The following is a 27,584-nucleotide window of genomic DNA, read 5'->3' on the forward strand; positions in this document are numbered from 1 at the left end:
GCCTTCCTTAGCTCCTCCAGTTCAGCCACCCTGGCCTCCAAAGCACGCACTCGGTCTCTGAGGGCCAGGAGCTCCTTGCATCGAGCGCACACATACGCCACCTGCCCACAGGGTAGGTAGTCATACATACTGCACTCGACACAATAAACAGGATAGCCCCCACTCTGCTGCTGGGCTTCTGCCTCCATTTCCTACTCTAGTTATATATGAGGGTTAATTAAATGTTTCAGATAGAGGTAGTTATAAAGGATTTAGTTTAAGGGCAACAGAAGTCACTGTCTCCCTCCAAGCTCCCCCTCTCAACTCCCCTCTCCAAACTCCCTCCTGTTAGCACGCACCCTGTTCGCGAGCACCCGGTCGCAAAGCTCCCTGGTCGCTTACTAGCAGGGTTTAAGTGCTCGGCCTCCCTGATAGCTCCTCCCTCTGCCTACAGCTCAGCCAATCAGCACACGGTGTTTCAATTCAAACCTAATCAGCTTCCAACTGCCTGCCTGCCTGAGCACACGGCCTTTCAAACAAACAAACACTCAGCTCAGCACTCCAAACAAACTACTTGATTAAGGATTAGAAAGCATACTTATAAAATGTGCAGATGACACCAAGAAGTCAAGACAACTGACAGATAACTGGTCTAAAATCAATAAGGGCAAGTCCAGTGAGGGGCAAAGGACTACACTTATCAAGGAAAACCAAAACGCACAACTTCAAAGTGAGGAATAGCTAGTTAGGCAACCATATACAGTAAACCCTCAACATACGCAGCTTCAGGTTGCACATAACTCACTTTAATGTGAGTTCAGCGCAACCTGAAGTGGGTAGGCAGCTCTCCGGTCTGCCTCACTGGTAGCTGTGGCAAGCTAAGAGTCCATTCTCCCTGCTTTCCCCCAGCAACATGGCTAGTGGAAGACAGGGAGAAGCAGGAAGGATAGGCTGATCAGCCTAGTGAGCTGGTCAGTTTCCTAGCTCCAAGGAGTGGAGGGGAGTCAAGCTACCCCTGGTTCAGGGCTCCCCTCCACTGGCTGGAGCCAGGAAACTGACCAAGGCTGCTGTCCTGGTCAGTTTCCCAGATCTACATGGGGAGAGGGGTGGGGAGCCAGGAACCAGGCTGCTGCCTGGTTCCCAGCTCCCCACCTCATGGCTGGTCAGTTTCCCAAGTCCCCCAAGCAGTAGGGAACTGGGAACCAAGCGGCAGCCTAGTTCTGGCTGCCCTGTGCTGGCGGGCTGTGAAACTGACCAATCATCTCGAACATTATCGTACATCACAAGTTGAATGTGTCTACAATGAAATATAGTTACGATAGACACTAATATTCAGGGGCATATTAGCACAAGCATTCTATACAAAAGATACAGGAGCTAAATTTCCCCTAAAGTATGTGTCCGTGCAACTTCCTATTTAGCCCTATGCAGGGGCCTAGTGATGCAGCGGACATCAGAGAGGGGCGCCTTCCCCCACCAGCAATCACGCAGAACTGCCACACCCAGAGGAAGAGATGACCTTACCCTGCCCTTCACCCAGCCCTGTGCAATTCTACCCCAGCATGGGGACAGGCACCCTCCCTCTCTCAGTAGTGCCAGCTGAAAACTGGTGCTGCCATGGCCATGAAAAGGCACATCTCATCTGGCCTCAAGGTGCTCCTATTGGGATAATGGAAGAAGTGGCCCGGATGTGCTACAGTGGTGGGGAAGCGGAGGTACTCCTCTTTCTCTAGGGGAACCTGAGCTCCAAAAGCTCATCCTCAGCCGCCCCTCAAAGCCCACATCCCATCTGTTGCTCCAACCCCTCATGCCCAGGCCCACTTCTTCAGCCAAAACCCTCACTGTCCTGCACCTCCCAATCTTTTTCCCCAGCACTGAGTCCCTTCCCATACTCTAACCACTCTGCCCCACCCCCAATGCACACTGTCCTTTTGTGTAATGACCTCTATCACGTTATACAGCACCTCTGCACTGGTGGACAAAAATATTCTGCACATGGACATTAAAAGTTAGAGGGAACACTGCACAGATGTAACTCTCCCATCCTAGTTGGTGCTAGTGTGCTAATTCTGGGCACCATGCTTTAGAAATAATGTGGATAAAATTGAAAGTTACTATAGTTTAGAAAACAATCTATGGATGAGGAAAAACTTAAAATCTAGACATACAACATTTTGAGAAGAGGAGACCAAACGATCACCAGACAATATTAATAACTGCTGGAAAGAGGACAACGATTGTTCTCCATATCTACCAAACGAAGGACAAATAGTAAGGGGCTAAACTTTCAAAAATACCGTAGGGTAAAAACGTCCAATGCATATTTAGTTTGTGTTAAGACCCCGTCTCATGTTCCTAAATTTCATAGTCTTGTATGAAGCCTAACTATCTCATAACACAGGTTCATAGGCAGTCAGTTTTAGTGAAAATCTACTGTCTCTGCCCTTTATCTTATATTACAGGCCTCAACAAGGTCACAAACAAACAGTGCCTTATAGTCTAAAACAGAGATAACTAAATCAGCAGCAGCCACATTCAAGGTCTCAGAAATAGGCTAGAACATTTTCTCTCTAACAACATACCCTGCTGTTGTTAGCCTCGACTCAGAGATATAAACAAATAAAATATAAAACTCAGCATGCTTGTCATTTACCTTTACTGTTTTTACTTTAAATCCCTAGATAGGCATCACTGGATCATACCTATCTGGGAAGCATCACCATCACTCCCTTGACCTCAAGACTGGAATTCCATACACGCATTGTTTAATTAAACCATTAAGTAGTAGTATCTATGGATTAGATAAATGTTTCTGAGCTATGGGCGGATTCATGTGTGTAACCTGGTAATTGGCTTACTGCGCTCATTTCATCTTGAGGCTAGCGCTTACCCAACTGCTTCTCTCCACCCATTAAAAGCCTACATAATCTATTGTAACTAATTGCTTGATAGTGCTCCACTGAGTCCTGACAGGCAATGTGACAGTCCACCAGCTGTGCATAATAAACCCACCTGCTTGCTTCGTACGTGGTGTCCAGACAGTTTCCAACAAAATAAATAAAGGTGAAATCTTAGGAAAAGTTTTAATTATATTATTAGTTAAGTTCTGGAACAGGTTTCCATAGGAGATTTCAAAATACATACAACTGAAGCTTGGACAACACCTGTTTGCCATGCTCTGGACTCCAGAGATCTACTTGGTTATATCTCAGCACAAGATCTGGATTTTGACCTCTAAGGTTCCTTCCAACCCCACACATCTGTGAGTCTATGATCACAACAACTCATCTACAACAGTGCAAGAAAGAAGCTATGAGGGAAACAGCAGAATACAATGAAGCACAGTAGAACTAAAATATTTTAGCAAACAGGCTTTTAACTCATTTTTATTAACAATATAATTAGGCGAGGCTCTCACAAAACAGGATAGCAATAAGAATAGTGACATAAAAAGGCTAAATATCTGCTCTCCAGAAAGCTCCAAGTCTCCACACCAAGGCCATGTGTTTCTCCTTGAATTACAGTCTTCATAGGCAATGCTTGAAGAAGAGTCTTCTGAATTAGGAGTCCTAACATTTGGTTAAGCGTGCGACTGGCTGCTGAAGGGAATTTATATGATTACCTGTCAAATATCCTTGCCTCCTTCAAAACATTCCCCAGATTGATGTAAGCATCCAAGAAGTTTGGGTCAAGCGTCACAGCCTGAAGATATTAAAAGAGGTACTTTACAAGCTCTGAATATGATTGCATATCAAACAATACTCTAAAAAACTATTAAATTTGGGTTTCTTAATAGATATAAATTTGTGTGTGTGTAGTTAAAGAATTCTACATAAAATCTTAAATGTGTAAGGAAGATTAAAGGTAATCAAAAATGCTAACAGACAACATATTTCTGCTGGTTTTTTTGGAGTGGACTTAGTGCTTGTGACAGAAGCTGGACTGACAACAATTAAGATCAACGTTTTTACCTACAGATCATGCTACAGTATAAGCTCCCCCTAAACTGCTCTATCAACTGTGACCTCAGCATTTCCAAGGTCATGGAATCCCTTGCCTGTCAAAATGGATTTCAACAGATGCCAACTGTAGTTGTTTCAGGTTATAAAACATTTAATCAAATAGCATTCTTGATATTTGCAAGATCATATGGGGTCACTTACTCACAGCAATGCTGAAGCACAGCTATTCTGCATGAGGGAGCAACAGTGTTAATGGCTTTACAAATTGTACGATTTAAAAATTCTAGGAAAATGTTCACAACTCATTCATGCACGTGTGTGTTAATCCCACTTCTTACAAGGGACTGCTTTTCTCAACACCATAGTTGGGCCTCAAAGACTTGTATAAAGTTTGATTTACTCTGCTTAATTCCCTGCCATGCAATACTATGGTTTCTCTGCCTGTTTTAGGAAGCAACTCTCCTTTGCTTACAGGATTAAGACATACAATGTACATTCCCTTTCATATAGCAAAATACTAAGGCAACTGCAATTTATTGTAGATTCTACAGAGGACATAGATACCAGAGTAGGAAAGAGCAAATACTGTTTTGGCTTTTAGAATGCTATTCTAGCAAATCTACCTCTTATTATATTTATCATTATTTTATTAGAAACAGAAAATATAGTAATAAGCCACAGAAAAAAAACGCAAATTTAACATTAGATTTCAGATAAGCACTTGACAGACTAAAAGCTTCAAGGCAACTCATATTAGGACTACCCACATTAATTAAAGATAGCTGAAGGACCATAAGACTAAGAATCAGAGCAATAATGTCACAAGCCAAGAAAAACCTGCCCTGTAGGGTATATTGGGACTGGATTTCGACCACTGAGGAAACGACACATTACCAGACTACACTAAGTGGGAGGAGTTGCACACTAGCAAGAACAGGAATTCTACAAAACAACTTAGAGGTAGGAACAAGGAAACAATACTTAACCCAGAAAAATGTAAATATTATCACTTAATCTTCCTGAACTATTCAATGGAAATACTTGGAATGAGCAAACAGAAGAGGACTTTCTTAGGAAACTGCACTAGCCAATTTTTGTAAAAATACTAAGATACTATTTGGATGGCATTTTAGATATGCTTTTAATACAGCAGTTCTCAGGGAAATTAAAGATGGAGAAACACTATTAATGCTATTTACACAGTAGTGTCAAAGCAGAATTTTTCTGCCTTTGAGATTACGAAAATTCCTTATTACAGCAATTCTACAACACCACAACAGCATCTACTGGGCAACGTTACAGGTGAGTAAATATTTCATGAGTGAAGTTATGCTAATAATATATCATATTATATAGTATTATATGCAGACCTGAATACTTCTACCAGCTAAAAGTGTTCATTTGCATGTTCACAATTCTTTGCTCACTAAAATTAAATGAAGAACATGACCGTTACCTTTTCAAAGTGATGAATGGCTAGCCAAATTTCTCCTTGAGCATTGAAAACACAGCCAAGATTACTCCATGCTACAGCAAAGTTTGGTTGAGTCTCAATTGCTTTCAAATAACAAGCCTTGAAACAGTTCAGAAGAAAGAGGAAGGGGAATATTTGTAAAAAGAAAAATGAAAAAAAGTCATCAGTGTTCCTTCTCTAACCAACCAAAAGTGATCCTGCAGTATAGGCTAGCTTGCGCCAAAACTAATGCGCTGTAAACAGCTGGCTGATCCTGCGCCAGCGCAAACCAAAACCTAAGTGCAAGCCCACCATTTTTCAGTTATGCTGATCTTTAGGAATATGCCTTCAAAAACCAATTTATCTAAGGACTCAGAAGTCCCAGAAGCAAGGATTTTCACTCAGATAATTTCTAAATTTGATTTGTCTGCCATGTCAAGGAGTCATCAAGAAATTACTCCATAAAGCAACTTGTTTTCCTTGGGTGTGAAGGTCTTCAGTCAGGAAAAGCGTGTATGATTTCAAAAGTTCTCTGAATATGTGAATATAAAAAGTTTTATAAAAAAAGTCTAGAAGCAAACTACTGAAAGTGGCATTAACATTTCTGAAACCTTACCTGTCCTTTCCCGAGACTCAAATTATAAGCAAGTTGTATTTTATTCTGCTATTTCTTCTCAAAACTCCTCCCTATTGAATATATTTTCACAGAATCATCTCAGCCTCAAAAACCTCAAATAACAGGATTGCATAAAGGTTTAGGTCCCTGTAATGCAAGCGCAAGAAGTCGCAGGCGCATCCTAACAGCCCAGCGCCACGCTATCGCTGCAACTTGCTGTACTATGTAGAGTGCCCCAAGAGAGTGAACGACCAACCAGAATCATTAATCCACCAGTCAGGCCCATATAGATACTTCCACATTAAATTTGACATCTGAACTAAATGCACTTTGACCCAATTTCATCTAAAAGAGTATGGCATGCAACTCCGATAGCCACCCAGAGATTAATCAACCAGTCAACCATTCACAAGGGCTTAATCGCACGCAGAGCGCGTTACCGCTGCGCAGCCTTTGCGCTACTGCAGGATCACAGCGCATCATCAGAAGAGCAGAACGCTGCAATCCAAACAAAGAAGAAAAAAAGGAAAAAAAATGAACAACCAGAAGAGTTAGAAGCTTTTACTATAAAACTATCTCCAATTATTTTTTTATATTTAATTTACTTTTACTTTATTTCTTTAAAGAATGTGGCTAGTAGTATAAACATTTTTACATTACTTGCTTGTAAATAAAATATTTTAAGCTGTTTCTGAAGCCACAAGACAGAAGATTCAGGCATGGAGGCAAATGGTTTTGCTGTGGCAGTTACAAACCCGTTACCATATTTCTCATCATGTGACTTTTCGGTGCGTTCCTTGCTGGAAGAGGAGGAGGAGGTGTATGTCTGCCCTAGATCCAGGCCTCGAGCTCCCTTCAGCGAGGCACCTTACGCATGGAATAGGAGGTTTCACCCACCTGAAACCTTCTAAATACAATATCAGTGGTGAAAAACCAAAAACAAGAGAGAAAATAAAACAAGATCATTAGTAAAAGTTCAACAAAGCAATTGAAATTCTCTGGATATGTCTAACAAGGAAATGAGGACAATCTGTAGCATAGGAGTCATGCAGAAGGGAAAGGGTTAATCAGGGCTATTGCATACAGCAGGGACTTTATTGGAAGAAAGGCTCTGCAATGTCTACAAAACTTGAAGTTTTGGTTCAAACTGCAGGAATTTGCTGGCTTGATCTTTCAAATGCACTGATAATCAAAGAAATACATTGCAATTTACTCAAGATATTTTTCTTGGTCAATGAGTTCTCGGTAAAAACAGAATATCTTTCAAGCTAGGTGTCTCCAGAGCTCTGAAACAAAGAGGTCAGCAACCTAAGGCAGGCGCACTGTCTTGGCCTATACCAGTCACACTAAAGCTGCAGTGAAGTGCAATGCATGTTAGCTGTCCACTTGGTGGGCTGAGAACAAAGTGTCTCAAAGACGTTTATAAATTGGTGAACTACTGTTTCAGAATCTGTTCAGCTCAGATCTGACCAACTGTGAATTATGCTGGTGTAGGAAAGTATGCATCATAGTGATCAAAAAAATTAGACTATGCACTTTAAAGTGGCACTCCCCCTATCAAATATTGATGAAAGCTATAACCCTCCCCAGATAGTGCTGCAGCCAAACAGACAGCTACACTGTCCATACACTCCACTTCTTAGCATGCGCGTGGGGCTTGGAGTAACAGATGTGGAGTCCAAAGTCACTCTGGTTTCTCCACACTCCTCACCCCTGCAGCGCGGACGCGTAAGGTGGCTTGTAACAAGACCAATGATATTGCAATCAAAATTTCAAATCTGTCAAGAGCTTTAAAAACCCATCTTGGTATTCGAATTCTCAGTTTGGGAAACAGACTGCTAGAAGCCACCTTTCCACTGTAGCAAGTTTTCTTTCAATCAGTTCATTTCCCAACCAAACCAGCTTTGTCTTTTTGATGCTTTATTTTGGGGAAGACATGGAAGTACAAGTTTATGGAACGATGTACTACATCTACGACAGTTTATTAGCCTTTCTTCCACTGTAAAGATGAGGGAAAAGGTTAAAGAATAAAATCTTTAAAAGCCAAAAAATTATAGGGTAACATTTGGATAAGGTTCTTCTCACTTACAAGCCACAAAGGAATTTAGAAGAGCAGCATTTTCAATAGCACCTGCATTGTACAGGGATCTCGAGCTAAATCACAGGCTCTCTGCTTGGCACCAGCAGGCAAGCCTCAGATTTGAAGTAATGATATTTATTTCCAGATAAGATTCATGGTGCCCAAGACTTCAGAATGATATCAGATAGTCTAGTTCAGCAGAAAGACTCAGTAAATGTTCCATTTCTCGTTTTAAACCAACATTTAACATGGACGTGCCACATCTTGCCCTGCAACTATGCTGGGACAACTCAGTGCCTTCATTTTTCAGCAGTTTCTTAGATTGTTTGCAGATCAACGCAGATTTGAAGACTTGGTGAAAAGTTCAAGTTTTCAAAACACTGATGTTTAAATGTATTCTACTGAACACCTACCTTGGCTTCTTCCAAGCGACCCAGGGCTTTGAGCAGGTTCCCCAGGTCACTACGAACACAGTACAAGTCCTGAAAACCAAATTCATACAGTCAGCGGCTGCACTTGGGAGTAGAGAGATCTGAAATGTTCCTAAGGGTATTTTATGAAAGTGACTAGGACTTCTCTAATCCCTAGTGCTCTTTAATTTTCTATACATCTTCAGCCTGATGAGTCCTAATGCCTTCTCTAGACCTAAAATCCCCAACACCATAATCATACCCTCACAATTATCACTTTAAGATACTATTGTGATGGGACCTTAAGTACCTAGACTAAAAGTTCCCTGCCTTAAAGGCAGTGTATTTTTTTCCATGTTTGTTTACATGGTGGATTCTCAATAGCATGGTACAGTAAATCTTAGTTTTACGCAGCTTCACGTTGCATGAAACTCACATTAACGCAAGTTTCGTGCAATGTGAAGCTGCTGGGCTGTCAGCCTGCCTAGATTCCCATGGCCAGGCAGGCTAGGAGCACCTTCCCTCTGCCCTCTCAGAGCAGCGCTAGACACTGCTCTGGGAAGGTAAGAGGAAGACTTTTAGCTCACCTAGCTGCCTGCCCCTGTGGGCAGCCAGGCTGGCTAAAACCCCCTTCCCCCAGCTTCCTAGAGGGATGCTGCTTGACAGCTGCACTGGTTCAAACCCACCCCTCCCCCCACCAGCCCAGCTCACCTCTCCCAGTGGTGGGCTCCCCTCCAAACCCCATGCACCAAACCCCCCCACCCGTCCATGCCCAGCTCCAAAGCCCTCACTCAACCAGCCCACCCTGGTGTGCCCCTGCCTGGCTCACCCCCCACGGCACAGGGGGCCCGGCTCACTCCCCCCCTCCAACTACCTGGCTCCAGTGCACCCCCATTCAACCCCCACACCTGGCCCAACCCCTCCCGTCCACAGCCCCAGCTCATCCCCACCCCACCCCACCCCGTGTGGGGATCTCGTAAGGCGACCATCTCTCCCTGTCCCAAATCCAGGGCAGGGAGCTACGGGAGGGGCCCAGGGGAGCTACCTCTGCCCGCCCCCTCAGGGAAGTGGCAGCTGCGGGTGCCCTCTGCAACCCCCTCCCCCCGGGCCCCAACCCATCCCCCACACGCTCCCAACTTATGAAATTCAAGGTACATAAGGGTTGCCAGGAATGCGACCCTTGCGTACCTTGAGGGATTACTGCATGCCTAAACAAGCACACAAGGCAACAGTGTGCTGCAATGAGGAAAGCTAAACCTAAATTTTTAATAACTGAAATAAATTGGACGCAAGTGTTTGGATGGGGTAACAGTGGCACTTTTTAATTTTTTAGTGCTGTATGCAAGAGAACATCAAGCGAAACATGAGCCTCACCTTTTTAGGCCTACCTTTTTCCCCTTTCTCCCTCCCCTTTTTCACTACGGCAGAAAAGAATACTAGAAGGAGAAAAGATTTATCCAGGATACTGCAAAGGTGCTCTGAACACTTGACCCCTTGCTTGGAGGTAAACATGACAACATGGATACTACAGTCACTGAAAGATCAGTATTAGGGTAGCATGGTATTTAACAGAAGCTTTTTCACCATTGTTTACTACCCAATGGAAAAAAAGTTAGAAAATACCTTACATATTTCATTAATACGCACATACTGTCTTATGTAATCATAGTGAATACTTAACCAAAAAGCATAAACTCATTTATGGATGTACGAAGAGTGAAGCAGAATAGGTATAATAGTATATGTATTTGTAATACTCATCAGAATATCTACATACCTTTTGTTTTAATTTTTTTTCAGGGAATTTATGTCATGATTATTTCAATTTTCATTATTGCATAAGCAAAACTCAAACCTAGTTGATTCGAAAATCATGATGCAGAGTTTTAGGCTTGCAGCATTAAGCAATTAGAAGCAGGTCACAGCTGCAGACTACCAGCCGAGGTCTTCCTAGCCATGTAACATACTACAGAAGACCAATTTTGGGCCTACTCAGTTCCTGAAGGGATGGATCTAAAGTTTGAAATTTGTTCTAGGCTTGCTCAGTGTTTGGATACCACCATTTTTTTTCCTCTCCAGATTCCTAGTTTAGAGCACCATTTTACCAGTGCCCTCTTCTAAACTAGTTTTTCCCACAAGAAACTGACAACTCTGGACTAATAGCCAATTGTTGCATCACAGTCAGCAGGAACACGTGGAGAATTTGGAGAGCACAGTGCTCAGGCCTAATTTTAAACACTGAACTGAACCTGAAGCAAGCACAAGCCAATGCAAACCCTACCCAAACTTACAACAGACCCAACTTGATCTTTCCCCCGCAATCTTATCAGCATAGCCTCCTTGACCTTGTGGTTTGGCTTGGGAAGAATTTCCTGCTCCCCTTGCCCACAGAGCTGATATGACAGTTTCTGCATGCCCTAACCCTGCTGTCTGCCCTGGCCTCCTTCCACTGTACTTGTTATGGAGCAACTAGTACTGAATTCTTACTTCACACCCGTGAGAGGGACAGAACCTACTGGACACAGATAGGTCAGGTTATATTCTGACCCGGTAAGAAACCAAAACCTCTGTGATGCTATTGCATTCAGGTCAGGTTGCAAGGCTCTAGCGCAGACGAAAACTAAATTAAAGAGTCTTAACATCCTTCCATTAAGTGTATGATACTAAAAAAGTTAATATTAAAGATTTCAGAGTTTCCCTTGGCTATGATCATCTGTTTTGATGGTGGGTTTTGTTTTGTTTTTTTGTTTTTTTTAAAATATCTTTTAGCAACTGTCAGGTTTATATTTTGACATACAATTTAAAAAGTTCAGAAGTCAGTGGCAATACAGATATAGGTAGTGCTTGGTCCTTCCATGAGGGCAGAGAACTGGACTTGATCTCTTGAGGTCCCTTTCAGTTCTAGTGTGACTGTATGATTCTGCAATTCTCAACACATCAATTTTTCCCTACTTTCCACCTTCTCACAGAATTTTACATGTAAGTCAAAAGACACCTCCTATTAGTAAAATCTAAAAATCAGTGAAAGGTTTCAAAACCATAATGGGCCACTGCGACCATCCAGTCTGACTTACTGTATACACATACACTCCACATAATTTCCCGTAAAGTAAGCATGTCTTTTCAAACATCCATCTTGATTTAAAGACTGCCAGCAATGGGGAACCTACCATAAACACTGAAACAGTTTAGCCCTTGCTAATTACCCTCACTCTTAAAAACACACACTTTACTCCTAGTCTGATTTTCTTCAACTTCCAGCCACCAGATCAAGTTCTCTCTGACATGCAGAGGATCCCCCTATCAAGTGTGCTTAACTCAAACTCCTCAGTGATGGAATTACAATGACCTACACCCACCCCAGAGTTAACTTATGGTCAGGAAGGGAGCATCTCCTATTGACACAGCTTTCACGTTCTGAAGAAGATGAATTAACTACATCCATAAAAGAACTCTTCCTTCAGCATAAACTGTCTTCATTAAACACTACAAAAAGAATACTTTGGCACAGCTGTGTTACAAGTGTACACAAGCCCTAATCAAGCTGCCTGTTAATCTTTTCCTGGTTCAGCTAGACAGGTTGAGTTCCACAGATTTACCACTATAAGGCATGTTTTCTAATCCTTTATTCATTCTCCTAGCTCTTCTCTGAAACCTTGTCAATTTATCAAAATCCTTCAATTTTGGATGCCAGAATCAGGTACTCCATCATTGGGACTGGTGTGTCTACTACTACTACTACACCCTTGTACCCCACACGGAGCACAGGTCATCTGCAAGTCTCCTCCACTTCACTCTGGCTTAGCACAACACTTCTAGCTGGCTCCAGGTGTACCCCAGTTGTTGTCCTTCAATCTCAGTAGACCACATTGCCCGAGGTCTTCCTTGTTTGTATTTTCCTTGCAGGTTCCATGTAAGAGCTTGAAGGACTATGCTGGATAATGGGTTTTCTGAGTGTGGCTTAGCCATCCCCACTTTTTTCTTCTGATTTCAGTGTCGGTTGGTTCTTGTCCTGCTCTGTTCCAAAGCTCCTCATCAGAGATGAAGTTTTGCCATTTGATGTGCAGGATGTACCTCAGGAATCTGTTTATGAATGGCTGTACCTTGTGATTTGAAGACACTTTTTTAGTATGCCAGGTCTCACATCCATGCAAGAGCTCACTTATATTTGTGTTAAAGATCCAGTTTTTGTCTTTGCAGATATTTGTGACCTCCATATGGAACGGAAAATCTGCAATGCAGCTGTTGCTTTCCCTAACCTGGCACTGATATTCTTACCAGTTCCTCCATCTATGCCCAGAATATTCCTTAAGTAAGTGTGTCCGCTACCAAAGATAAAAACCTCTCTACTCCTACACAGGAACGTTTATGCTGCTGAAGACTTAACAATTCTGGCAACAATGCTGGCCAAGCACCTCACAGTTACCCAATTATCCAGCAACAATCCCAAATCTTTTTCAGCATCAATGCTTAGGAAGTTTCTTTATTAACTCCCTTATGCATGTAAGTATAACAACCAGTCACAAAAAATTCCCAGATTTTTTTTTTTTGCAGACAATAAGCCAAGAAGGAGCAAATAAGCTTTTTAAAAATTGTAAAAAGTTACTTGTAAAAAATCTGACCACCAAAAACACTAAGCAGTTCTCAAACTGCGACCCAAAAATTGATCACAACCTCTTTTTAATGCATCACTATGTTTGGTGTTAGAGTTGCAGGGGCTCAGGCCCAAAAGTGCACCACCACCCCCGCCCCCCTCGCACCCAAGGTTATGTGGTAGTTTTTGTTGTCAAAGGGTGAAGTGGAAGCATGGTGCAATGAAGTCTGAGAACATCTGCACTAAGTTTATGGTTACTACATCATTAGCCTTAAATCTCAACATTATGTAAAATGAAGACTTCTTTATCTGTACTGAAACAGCAGTGTGCTTGATGGTGCGGTACAGCATAGAGCAATATGAACGGAATGTTACTTACAGGATTGTACTGAAGAGCAGATACATAGGCTTGTACTGCCCCTTCCATATCACCTGCAGCTACTAATGCAGCAGCCAGATTAATATATCCATCTATGAAATCTGGTTTGAGGCGTAGAGCATGCCTATAATGCTCAATAGCTTCTTGCAGCTGCCCACGTTCCTTGTACACATTCCCTAGATTCGAGTAGGCTTCGGCCAACAACGGATTCTGTTTAATAGCCAAAGTGCTGAAGTGAGCAGACCTGGAGAAAATTGAACAGGTTAACACAAAACACAACTTTGCCAACAGTGGGGTTTACAGGCAAGCCTACAGCCAGAATTACGAGTACAATCTCAACTAAGTCAAATATATAAACTAGCCAGCTTTGCAAGACCATCATGCAAGTTTTATCTGCCCAGGTATAAAGTCTAGTGTTCTAACATGACAGCATTTTACATGTTTATTCAAGACAGATTACTTAACAGAGGCACGCAGAATTTTGCAAGGCTTCTAGCCTATGCTCACACCTGATGATCAAAACCTGTACAAAATTTCTGTTCATACCTTTCAGATGTTGCAGGCTTTGGCCCTCCTTCCAATCAACCTATGCATATACTATTACTGAAAAATCTTTATTAAAAACACATAAAAGGGAAGGCTAGTGTACAACCTGTTTTTATTCCCTAATCTTGAATAATATTACACTTGATCTAAACTACATGAGCCCAAAACTTCATGATGACAAGATGCTTGTTGCAATAATTTTAACACACACTAGTTACACCTCTAATAATTAAAACAGTTAGCAAGCTTTTAAACATCTGAGATACAGTAAACTAGTAGGATTAACAGACGTACAAGTACACCACTGAGTCAACTTTGAGAATTTCACAAATGTTTATGGCTGCAGAGAGGAACATACTTCAGGGATAAACCAGTTGAGCTGCAGCTTAACCGCTCGTGTCCAGATGGCACCAGAAAAAACAACGAATAATGCGTAAGTGCTTTTAAGTGCACTTAGGCAGGTATGTCCATTTATGGCAGCAAGAGAAATTATCCCTATCACAGGTTTAATTAACAAGCTATTCAGAAGAATGCATATCCCTCTCTATTCTTCAATTTGTTTACTTCGAGCACAAACCCAAAGCACTGAGGGGCTTAAGAAAAGTTAACACACTTTCATGCTTTCTAAATTAAGATTACCATCTTGCCAAACTCTGAAATGACAGAGTGGGTTCACAGGGCATCAGTTACCAAGCTTGGGTACAACCTCTATAGAAAGTGGAGGGAAAAAAGCCTCAAAGGGAGATTAGCTACTACCATGAAGTTGTCTATAACGCTGCTAATCACCATAACCAAAACCGGGGAAACATATTCTATTGTCAATACCCTGATCTGTTCTATTGTCAATCAAGTAATGCCTCTAATTTCAATTCTGGTAACAATTAACAAGAATTATCACAAAGTTTCTCATAGCTGCAAGCAGTGTTATAGAACCGCCCCTCTCTTCCCCCCCCCCCAGGAGAGAAATACTAAATTATACAAAAAGAGTATAAATGGACATTCCAATTCTCCTACCTGTCCAGTCTGCGACACTGGAAGTGAATAGATGATAGTAATAAAAGCACACCAGTGTTATCAGGCTCTTGTCTCCAAAGCTGCATGCAGTGTCTCTCTGCTGCTTCAAAATCTCCTGCCTGATATTCACGATGAGCCAACTCCGCTAACCCTTGGAAGGAAAGCATACGTTTCGTTGGTTCTGGAGAATCACCAAAACATTTAGGGGGGAAAACAAAAAGTTAGAAAAACAGAAAGAAAAAGTCATAAAAATATGGTGTATAAAAATTAAAGGATGAAAATGCTTGAGACTATGTAAAGCAATAGAGTGTCTGGCATTTTAAATTTGTAAATCCTCATTTCAACATATTTTTAAATGAGCTCTCTAGCATTAAATTTATTTGAAACAAGCAGTCCTGTAGCACCTTAAAGACTAACAAAAAAAATTAATTTATTTAATTTGGGAATGAGCTTTCATGGGTAAGACAATTACCTAATAAATAAATCTGTTATTCTTTAAGGTAATACAGAACTGCCTTTTTTTTTTGTGATGCCACAGACTAACATGGCTACGCCTCTCAGACTATTAATTTCTATGCTCACTTTGCAAAGGCCTTCTTTTGTTAAGCACAGTTGGGAAGTGTATTCAATAAGAATTTACAGTCTATATATTAAAAGTTCATGGAATAAATGTTATCAGAAGTTTACCAATTTCTCTCCCAAAACACAAAATTGTCAAACTAAGATACAATCATTGAGTTTTTAAAACTGAATTAGACTTCACATAAATTCTATTTGGAGAGACTTCTGGAGCAATATCGTATTTCCTGTCCTTAATATCAAATACCATAGAATGAAAAAAAGTTTGATCTGTTTGTTTACCCACAGCTAAAGCTAGAACCTGCTCATACTATTATAAAAATATAGGTTTCATAAGAAGTCCAGAAATTAAAGGGAGCAGAAAGATTATTGCTACATATGCACACTTATTTCTGATTAGAACCTGTTTCAAAGTTTTCATATGACGCCAGAAAGTCTCAAATAGCGTTTCCTGGGTCCTCACACACACAGCGTATCTAACTTATGCTGAACAAGAAGTCATTCAGAAGGTGGCTTGGAATGACAGCATCTGAAACAGCTGACAAAACATGCAGTGAAAATTATATTCTCCTAGGCCAGGGATGGGCAAGGTACAGCCCATGCGTGAAATCCAGCCTGCCAAGGCTTAGGGAGACCCTTGGGCAAACTACCTGTCTGTCATAGCACCACACACACCTCACACAAAGTGGCCATCTGCTGGAGCTCTCAGTGCATCTCTTCACGGACACTCCAGTTAGGCAAGGGAGGTCCTCTGCACATAGCCCTCACTTCTAGCACAACCCTTGCAGCTCTCACTGTCTGGTTACTGACAAATTGGAGCTGCAGGACAGTGGTTCTGGGCACCAGCAACACATGGGAAATCCGTTCCTTCTCTCTTCCCAAGAAGGACATCACAAACAAATGCACACACTGGACCCAGCAGACAGGTGGCACAGGGGAGACCACAGCAGACAGGAAGCCTGAGTGGAGCAGCCTACAGTAAGCACTTCCCAGCCAGGGCCTGAATCTGAAACCCCACCACCTGCCCTAGGTCACAACCCACTCCTGCATCTAAAACTTCCTCCAAGACCCTGCTCCCCCAAAGTCAAAATCATCTCCTGCACCCAAACCCCATTGTGAACCCCAATCCCTTACCCCAATCACCGTTCTGCACCAAATGACCACGCAGCCCCTGCACCTACTCCACTGATATCATAGTAAAGTGCAGCCCATGACCAATCACCAAATTCTTCGAGTGCCCCCTGCCCCATCAAAAACTAATGCCCACCCCTGAACTAAACCATCAAGGAATGGGTTATCAGGAAGGACAAGCTGGCAGTTAAGGTTGGTAAACAGATGAGGTTCTTAATTTAGAATGGTTAGTTAGATTACTAAAACATTTCATGTGTTTGATAAAACAAACATTTGTTATATATGCACATTCTGTTGATCAAAACAGAACTGCACAAGAGATTGAGATTCTACTTCCCAACCACAATTCACGGTTGGGAGGCACAATACCTGGCATGGAACATCAACTAATACATGGAGCACAGGAATACTACTATTCAACAAGACATGAAAAAAATATTTGTCCCAGGGAAAAAGAAAGCTACTGTGCCCAGTTCGGTCTGAATTTTTGTACCACCTATTGTCAGTTTTAACACTGAAGAACCAAAGACTTATTTTTCCAGTTATGGAGGGTGTGTTACAACACTGTTGAGCAAGTTTTGCACACACACACTTCCCATCATAACCCAATTGAGCTTTCTTTTATTAAATGTAGAACCCAAGTACAGCTGTATCCTTCAAAATACAAGAGATCCAAACGTCTGATTGATCAGGGAAGCATGTACATGCTTCAGAAGTCCCTGAAGGTAAATGTCCTCTGCTCGTGAGAAGAAAAAGCATCCTGCTGTGTGAAAAGTAGGGAAGAGCAGGTCAAGAGTGACTTCAGGGCTGTGGGGACAGGGGTCGGGGGTTTGGGGCGCAGGTGGTATTCTCTTCAATCCTGCCTGTCAGAGGTAGGGGCCCAGGCAGAAACAGGTGTATCCTAGAGGTCAATGCTTGGTTGCGTAGATGGTGTCGCCAGGAAGGCTTTGGTTTCTTTGACCACGGGATCCTTTTCCAGGAAGGACTGCTAGGCAGAGATGGCATTCACCTTTCGAGGAGGGGGAAGACCATATTTGGACACAGGCTGGCTACCCTAGTGAGGAGGGCTTCAAACTAGGTTCGACGGGGGCAGGGGAGCAAAGCCCGCAGGTAAGTGAACAGCATGAATACATGGGAGATGAATTTGAAATGGGAGGGAGTATGGGCTACACTGGGAGAGTAAAAAGAGGGCCAGGGCAAAACTGGGAGGCAAGACCAAATCAATGTCTGACATGCCTATATACAAATGCAAGAAGCATGGGAAATAAATAAATGAATACAACTATGATATCGTTGGCATCACAGAAACTTGGTGGGATAATACTCATGATTGGAATGTTGGTATTGAAGGGTACAGCCTGCTTAGGAAGGACAGACAGGGAAAGAAGGGAGGAGGTGTTGCCTTGTATATTAAAAATGTACACACTTGGACAGAGGTGGAGGTGGACGTAGGAAATGGATGGGTTGAAAGTCTCTGGGTTAGACTCAGAGGAGTGAAAAACAAGGATGAGGTCCTACTAGGAGTCTACTACAGACCCCCTAGCCAGGTGGAAGAGGTGGATGAGGCTAACAAAATCATCCAGGGCCCAGAATTTGGTGGTGATGGGGAACTTCAACTATCCAGGTATATGTTGGGAAACTAATACAGCAGGGGACAGACTATCCAATAAATTCTTGGATTGCATTGCAGACAACTTTTTATTCCAAAAGGTTGAAAAAGCTACCAGAGGGGAAGCTGTTCTAGATTTAATTTTAACAACTAGGGAGGAAATTATTGAGAATTTGAAAGTGGAAGGATGCTTGGGTGAAAGTGATCATGAAATCATAGAGTTCACAATTCTAAGGAAGGGTAGAAGGGAAGACAGTACAATAGAGATAATGGATTTCAGGAAGGCAGATTTTGCTAAACTCAGACAGCTGGTAGGTAAGGTCCCATGGGAAGCTAAACTGAGGGGAAAAACGGCTGAGGAGAGTTGGCAGTTTTTCAAAGGGACATTATAAGGGCCCAAAAGCAAGCTATCCCACTGTGTAGGAAAGATAGAAAACATGGCGAAAGACTGCCTTGGCTTAACCAGGAGATCTTGCAGGGTCTCAAACTAAAAAAAGGAATCGTATAAGAAATGGAAACTAGGACAAATTACAAAGGATGAATATAGGCAAACACGAGCATGCAGGAGCAAGATTAGAAAGGCTAAGGCACAAAATGAGCTCAAACTAGCTACAAGCATAAAGGGAAACAAGAAGGCTTTTTACAAATACATTGGTAACAAGAGGAAGACCAAGGAGAGAGTAGGGCCATTGGTCAGTGAGGAGGGAGGAATAGTAACAGGGAATTTGGAAATGGCAGACATGTTTAATGATGTCTTTGTTTTGGTCTTCACTGAGCAATCTGAAGGAATGCCTGAGAGAATGCTAGTGAAAAAGGGGTAGGTTTAGAAGTTGAAATAAGAAAAGAACAAAATTAAAATTTACTTAGAGAAATTAGATGTCTGCAAATCACCAGGGCCTGATGAAATGCATCCTAGAATCCTCAAGGAGCTGATAGAAGAGGTATCTGAGCCTTTAGCAATCATTTTTGGAAAATCATGGGAGATGGGAGAGATTCCAGAAGACTGGAAAAGGGCAAATATAGTACCTATTTTTAAAAAGGGGAACAAGAATAACCCGGGAAGCTACAGGCCAGTCAGCTTAACTTCTGTGCCAGGAAAGTTAATGGAGCAGGTCATTAAAGAAATCATCTGCAAGCAATTGGAAGGTGGTAAGGTGATAGGGAACAGCCAGCATGGTTTTGTTAAAAACAGATCATGTCTAACCAATCTAATAGCTTTCTTTGATAGAATAACGAGTCTTGTGGATAAGGGAGAAGTGGTGGATGTGGTATACCTAGACTTCAGTAAAGCATTTGACACAGTCTCACATAATATACTTATCAATAAACTACTCAAATACAACTTAGATGGGACTACTATAAGGTGGGTGAACAACTGGCTTGATAACCATACCCAAAGAGTAGTTATTAATGGTTTTCAATCCTGCTGGAAAAGTATAACTAGTGGGGTTCTGAAGGGGTCTGTTTTAGGACCGGTTCTGTTCAATATCTTCATTAACGATTTAGATATTGACATAGAAAGTACACTTATTAAGTTTGCAGATGATACCAAGCTGGGAGCGGCTGCAACTTCTTTGGAGGATAGGGTCATAATTCAAAAGGATCTGGATAAACTGGAGAAATGGGCTGAGGTGAACAGGATGAAGTTTAATAAGGACAAATGCAAAGTGCTCCACTTAGGAAGGAGCAATCAGTGTCACACATACAGAATGGGAAAGGACTGCCTAGGAATGACTACAGCAGAAAGGGATCTGGGGGTTATAGTGGGCCACAAGCTAAATATGAGTCAACAGTGTGCTGCTGTTGCAAAAAAGGCAAACATGATTCTAGGATGCATTAACAGGTGTGTTGTGAACAAGACACGAGAAGTCATTCTCCCGCTCTATTCTGCACTGGTTAGGCCTCAGCTAGAGTATTGTGTCCAGTTCTCCACATCCTTCCTGAACTGCGGTGCCCAGAAATTGGAGAGGGTCCAGAGGAGAGCAACGAGAATGATCAAAGGTCTAGAGAACGTGACCTTTGAAGAAAGGCTGAAAGAATGGGGCTTGTTTAGTTTAGAAAAGAGAAGATTGAGGGGGGACATGATAGCAGTTTTCAGGTATCTAAAAGGGTGTCATAAGGCAGAGGGAGGGAACTTGTTCTTCCTTGCCTCTGAGGATAGAACAAGAGGCAATGGACTGAAATTGCAGCAGAGGAGGTTCAGGTTGGACATTAGGAAAAAGTTCGTAACTGTCAGGGTGATCAAACACTGGAACGAATTGCCAAGGGAGGTGGTAGAATCTCCATCGCTGGAGATATTTAAGAAGAGGTTAGATAGATGGCTTTCAGGGATGGTCTAGAAAGTGCTTGGTCCTGCCATGAGGGCAGGGGGCTGGACTCGATGGCCTCTCGAGGTCCCTTCCAGTCCTACTCTTCTATGATTCTCTGATTCTTAGAGGAATAAAAGGTAAAGGAATCAAACAACTTAATTTTCAATTCACTAATTTCAAATGATATGCCTTCCAGCTTTCCTTTAAAAATGCTGATGGTAAAGAGAACTCAGTTCATGTAACTAAGCTGTTTCAATGTTATCCAATTGAATGTTTTGTTGTGTGTATCTCCTATACTGTTCATAGTTTTGACATGCTGCCCTACAATGCAATTAGCAACATTCTAGTCATGTTCATAACTATGAATCCCTCAAGTGTCACCAAAGGGGTTGGAAAAATGCCTAAAACAGATGGTGTCAAGTATCGGCGGGGTAGCCGTGTTAGTTGGGATCTGTAACAGCAACGAAGGGTCCTGTGGAACCTTATAGACTAACAGAAAAGTTTTGAGCATGAGCTTTCGTGAGCACAGACTCACTTCATCAGATGCTGTGAAGTCTGCTCATGAAAGCTCACGCTCAAAACTTTTCTGTTAGTCTATAAGGTGCCAAAGGACCCTTTGTTGCTAAAATAGATGGGTTTAAGTTATTTTCAAACAACTCCCCACCCCAAAAAGCTGAAAGAGTAAGTGGTGTTACAATTTTTTTCTGCCTACTAGCCATAGCCTACGAAAGTTGGACTCTTCCTGGGGAACTACAACACTATTCCCAGGAACTTGACCTATTAGTCTTCTCATGCGCTGCCTCCTCCTCTATCTAGCTCACACTATTAGGTACCCAGGCTCCTTGTTGGGACCTATGATTAAGTTTTGGTACTCTGATACCAGCTATTCAATTTTTTTTCTCATCTCTGCAGCTCTTCTCATGCTGAAGTTGGAAAGACAAGGAAAGCTAAAAAGGATGCAATCAACTGCTATCTACTATTGAAATCTGGAAAGGCACCTGGCAGTGATGCAATTCCATCAGAAATTTACAAAGCTGTTGGTAGCCAGTTGATGTACCATCTCACCCGTTTATTTAGTGCCATTTCAGAGATGCCTTTCTTGTATACATATACAAGGGTAAGGGTGAAGGTGCATGTTGTGATGACCATCGGGGTCTCTCTCTGCTCTCTATTAGCTGGTAAGATCCTAGACACAACCTTTACAAACAGTTTTTGCTACACATGTTCAAAAAAATAGTCTCATTCCTGAAAACCAGTGCAGATTTCGTGCCAGCTGAGGCACTCCTGATAGGATATTTGCAGCCAAAGAGATAAGAGAAATGTACAGAGCAACATCGGGACCTCTATCTGATCTTCATCTACTTGACCAAGGTACTGGACTTGGTCAACAGAAATGGACTCTGGAAAAAACTCGGATGAATTGGCTGTCCTGAAAAATTTGTCAACATTGTTCAGTCTTTTCATGATGGCAGCATGCTTGGTCATGTCCTAAACAATGGAGAGACATCGACACCTTTTGAAATATCAAATGGTACAAACCAAGAATGTGTCCTTGCTCCTCTCCAGCTCAACATTTACTATTCAACAATGCTGTCTGTTGCTTTTAAGGACTGCAGGCTGGGCAAACCTATTCAGTTCCAATCTCCAGAGACTTCAAGCTCACACTGAAGTAGATACTACCCCGGATTTGGTGGTGATGGGAGACTTCAACTATCCAGATATATGTTGGGAAACTAATACAGCAGGGCACATACTATCCAGTAAGTTCTTGGACTGTACTGGAGACAGTGTTTTATTCCAAAAGGTTGAAAAAGCTACTGGGGGGAAGCTGTTCTAGATTTGATTTTAACAAATAGAGAGGAATTGGTAGAGAACTTGAAAGTGATCGTGAAATCATGGAGTTCACAATTCTAAGAAAGGGTACAACAGCAAAATAGAGATAATGGATTTCAGGAGGGCAGATTGTGGTAAACTCAGAGAGCTCATCGGTAAGGTCCCACTGGAAGCAAAACTGAGGGGAAAAACAGCTGAGGAGAGTTGGCAGTTTTTCAAAGGGATATTATTAAGGGCCCAAAAGCAAGCTGTCCCACTGCATAGGAAAGATAGAAAATATGGCAAAAGACCGCCTCGGCTTAACCAGGAGATCTTGCATGATCTCAAAATAAAAAAGGAATCGTATAAAAAATGGAAACAAGGACAAATTACAAAGGATGAATATAGGCAAACACCACAAGAATGCAGGAGCAAGATTAGAAGGGCAAAGGCACAAAAGGAGCTCAAACTAGCTACAAACAAAGGGAAACAAGAAGGCTTTTTATAAATATATTAGAAACAAGAGGAAGATCAGGGACAGGTTAGGGCCATTGCTCGGTGAGGAGGGAGAAACAGTAACAGGGAACTTGGAAATGGCAGAGATGCTTAATGACTTCTTTGTTTCGGTCTTCATTGAGAAGTCTGATGAAGGAATGCCCAACATAGTGAATGCTAGTGGGAAAGGGGTAGGGTTAGAAATTGAAATAAAAAAAAAGAACAAGTTAAAAATAACTTAGGAAAATTAGATGTCTGCAAGTCACCAGGGCCTGATGAAATGCATCCTAGAATACTCAAGGAGCTGATAGAGGAAGTATCTGAGCCTTTATCATCTTTGGAAAATCATGGGAGACAGGAGAGATTCCAGAAGACTGGAGAAGGGCAAATATAGTGCCCATACATAAAAAGGGGAACAAGAATAACCCAGGAAACTACAGGCCAGTCAGCTTAACTTCAGTGCCAGGAAAGTTAATGGAGCAAGTAATTAAACAAATTATCTAAAAGCACTTGGAAGGTGGTAAAGTGACAGGGAACAGATAGCATGGATTTGTAAAGAACAAATCATATCAAACTAATCTGATAGCTTTCTTTGAGAGGATAATGAGCCTTGTGGATAGGGGAGAAGTGGCAGATTTGGTATACCTAGACTTTAGTAAAGCATTTGATATGGTCTCACATGATATTCTTATAAAAAAACGAGGCAAATACAATTTAGATGAGGCTACTATAACGTGGGTGCGTAACTGGCTGGATAACTGTATGCAGAGAGTAGTTCTTAATGGTTCTCAATCCTGCTGGAAAAGTATAACAAGTGGGGTTCTGCAGGGGTCTGTGTTAGGACTGGTTCAGTTCAATATCTTCATCAATGATTTAGATATTGGCACAGAAAGTACACAAGTTTGCAGATGATACCAAACTGGGAGGGGTTGCAACTGCTTTGGAAGATAGGGTCATAATTCAAAATGATCTGGATAAATTGAAGAAATGGTCTGAGGTAAACAGGATGAAGTTTAATAAGGACAAATGCAAAGTGCTCCACTTGGGAAGGAACAATCAGTTTCACACATACAGAATGGAGAGAGACTGTCTAGGAATGACTGCAGCAGAAGAGGATCTAGGGGTTATAGGAGACCACAAGCTAAATATGAGTCAGATGCTGTTGCAAAAAAAAAAAAAAAAGCAAACATGATTCTGGGATGCGTTAACAGGTGTGTTGTGAACAAGACAGGAGAAGCCATTCTTCCGCTCTAATCTATGCTGGTTAGACCTCAGCTGGAGTAGTGTGTCCAGTTCTGGGCACCACAGTTCAAGAAAGATGTGGAGAAACTGGAGAGGGTCCAGAAGAGTGACAAGAATGATTAAAGGTCTTGAGAATGTGACCTATGAAGAAAGGCTGAAAGAATTGGGCTTGTTTAGTTTGGAAATGAGAAGATTGATGGGTTTTCAGGTATCTAAAAGGGTATCATAAGGAGGAGGGAGAAAACTGGTTCTTCTTAGCCTCTGAGGATAGAATAAGAGGCAATGGGCTTAAACTGCAGCAAGGGAGGTTTAGGTTGGACAATAGGAAAAAGTTCCTAACTGTCAGGGTGGTCAAATAGTGGAATAAATTGCCAAGGGAGGTTGTGGAATCTCCATCCCTGGACATATTTAAGAACAGGTTAGATAGATGTCTATCAGGGATAGTTTAGACAGTACTTGGTCCTGCCTTTGGGGCAGGTGGCTGGACTCAAGGGCCTCTCGTGGTCCTGTTCAGTCCTAGTGGTCTAGGATTCTGTTTGCTGATGACTGGGCACTGTTGGCTCATTCAATGAAGGATGCACAGGAGTGCCTATCAATTCAGACTCAGTGAGCTTCAAGAAGACAGAAGTTATGTCTCAGCCTGTTTGGAAAGAGCCCAACACTCCAGGCTCCACTAAGGCTCTTGACAAAGTGTACTGTTCTCTAGTACAAATGTGGATCATGATGCACTCACTCGAATAGCCAAAGCCAGTGCTGCTTTAGGAAAATTGACCAAATGCCTATGGACTGACCATGGTATTAACCTCCATATCAAGGTAGCAGTTTATCAGTCAGTTGTCCTGAATATCCTGCCCTATGGCTCAGAGTCATGGACAATATATAGCTCCCATATTTTGAAATTTGATCAGTTCCACATGCGCTGTCTGAAAAAGACCACCAACATAAACTGGTGGAACAAAACTCCTAACAGAGGTTCTTAAGTGGGATGGGGTCATGGGCATAGATGTAATGCTTATGAAGAGACAGTTTCGCTGGACTGGTCACATTATGAGAAGGGATGATACATGGATACCAAAGATGGTCTTCTATGGCCAGCTTGCTCATAGAAAGCACCCTATCAGTGGTCAATATAAGCACTATAAAGACACCTTAAAGGCCAACATGAAGTCACGCAGCACATCTCCAAATGATCAGGAAACGCTAGTTCAGGACAGATTATCCTGGAGGTAAATTACTCTACAGGTTCTTAATTACTTTGAGCATCAGCGTGTCCAGGCACTACAGAAAAAGCATAGAATCCAAAAAGAACATATAACAGTTGTACGTCTGCTTTTTATGCTATATCTGTAATCGGCTCTGCCGATCAAGGGCTGGTTTAGTTGCTCACCAACGGCGTCATAGAAAATGAGAGCCATCAATCAATGGCTCAATCCAAGGAAGTAAGTACTACTGACCTTAAATAAAGGTAAAAGTGTTGAAACTAGATTTATCATTATGAAATTAAATAATATGGTTTGTTTCCTTTCATACTTCAGTAAGTTTACCTGCCCAAATGCCAAAAAAGTAAATACTAAAGCTTCACGCTTAAAACTACACTGCAAGCTAGATACTGAGGGTGACAGACACAAAGAAGTGGATCAAAGATGCTTTACTTTTGTCTCAAACTTTGTAGAACAGATTTGTCTAACAACCTGAGGATGGTGAAGCACACTCAGATTTCCTTCATTTTCATAGCTTCTAGAATATCTGCAATTTCTCCCCACTAAATAAGTTCTGGTGCACTAGTGCCAACCAACTACTTCACTCCTCTGTTAAATTCAGGAACTGATCCTATTTGCAGTGAGAGATGTGTGGTGGCCAGCTAGATCAGAGTCCAAAACAAAAGCACAGCCATGCTCTTTCTGTATAAAGAGATACCAATTTATCCAAACACACGCTCTTGCAATTAATCCCTTCTTATAGGTTCCACTTCAAGTCAAACTAGTTCTCAAAGTAATAATCACAAATAAGTAAATTCCAGGAAAATTCTTCCTCAGGCACAGAGAACTCTTACAGTTATTTATATTGTTTAGCATTAGTACATTAATTCAGGTATGTTTTCTAGACTCCCAGACTTTGAGAGACATTGCCCTGCTGTGGCAACATTTGTGCTCAGAAACAAAGCTAACCAGCATACAAAACACCAGAAAAGGCTACAAACAAAAAGACTAAATTTCTGGCCAAAGATCTGATCTTAATTTTTTAAAGCATTTTACTATTAACCTATCAATTTACGAATAAGTATTTGGTTCACATCAGTCCATATTCCTGAAAATACAGAAAAGGAACTGAAAAATTTGGAACTAAGGGAACGAAGGTAGAAGAGGTCCAGACATTTCATAGAATCCTAGGGCCCGAAGGAACTTTCATCCAGTCCAGCAGCCTGCCTAAAGCAGGATCAACCCTAATTAAATCATCCCAGCCAGGACTTAAAAACCTGTAGGAATGGATTCCACCACCTCTCCAGGTAAGCATTCCAATGCTTCATCCTCCTTCCACTGAAATAGTTTTTCCTAATATCCATCCTACACCTCTTCCTCTGTTACTTTATTCCTTGTTCTGCCATGCATCACTACCAAGAACAGCCTCTCTCCATTCTCTTTAGAACTCTCCCTCAGGAAGCTGAAGTCTGCTATCAAATTACCCCTCAACTCTTCTCTTCTGCAAACTAAATAAGCCCAAATCCCTCACCTTTCCCCATAGGTCATGTGCTCTAGCCCCCTAATAATTTTCTTTGCCTTCCACTGAACCTGCTGCAATGCATCCACATTTTTTTTCCTATAGTGGGAGGCCAAAATTGGATCCAATACTCCAAATGAGACCTCTTCAGTGCCAAATAGAGAACAACAACTTCTCTAGATCTGCTGGAAATGCTTCTCCTAATCCACCCCAATATGCTGTCAGCCTTCTGGGTTACAAGGGGCACAATGTTGACTCATACCCAGCCTCTCACCCACCCTTTACTTAAGTTTTTTCCTGAGGCACTGCTACTTAGTCAGTTGACACCCAGCCTGTAACAATGGTTGGAATTCTTCCATCCCAAGGGCAGGACTCTGCCCTTGTCCTTGCTGAACTTCATCAGATTTCTTTTGGCCCAATCCTCCAATTTATCTAAATCACTCTGGATCCTAGCCCTATCCTCCTATGTATCTACCTCTCCCCCTAGCTTAAAATCACCCACAAACTTGCTGCGGATGCAACCCATCTCCTCATCCAGGTAATTGATAAAGATGTTGATTACTACTAGCCCTAGAGCAATTCCTGGGGCACCCCCCTTGAAATGACCACCAAACAAGCATCAATACCCATTGGGCCTGATCATCTAGCCAGCTTCC

General features: G+C 42.0%; 1 protein-coding gene across 2 annotated transcripts in view; it reads right to left on the minus strand.

Moving 5' to 3' along the window:
• The window catches only part of OGT (O-linked N-acetylglucosamine (GlcNAc) transferase), a 95,709-nt gene that overhangs the window by 66,877 nt on the left and 1,248 nt on the right, over nucleotides 1–27,584 (minus strand). Inside the window, exons 2-6 of one of the 2 annotated variants that reach the window (XM_075008098.1) lie at nucleotides 15,034–15,184; nucleotides 13,474–13,717; nucleotides 8,504–8,572; nucleotides 5,398–5,514; nucleotides 3,602–3,681 (exon numbers count right to left, since the gene is read on the minus strand). In XM_075008098.1, the coding sequence (XP_074864199.1) occupies nucleotides 3,602–3,681; nucleotides 5,398–5,514; nucleotides 8,504–8,572; nucleotides 13,474–13,717; nucleotides 15,034–15,184 (661 nt within the window). Of the gene's footprint in view, nucleotides 1–3,601; nucleotides 3,682–5,397; nucleotides 5,515–8,503; nucleotides 8,573–13,473; nucleotides 13,718–15,033; nucleotides 15,215–27,584 lie in introns of both variants that reach the window. The other variant, XM_075008097.1, reaches the window with a different exon arrangement.

This window comes from Carettochelys insculpta, chromosome 13 (assembly GCF_033958435.1).
Source record: "Carettochelys insculpta isolate YL-2023 chromosome 13, ASM3395843v1, whole genome shotgun sequence".
In the NCBI taxonomy this organism is placed as follows: Eukaryota; Metazoa; Chordata; order Testudines; family Carettochelyidae; genus Carettochelys; species Carettochelys insculpta.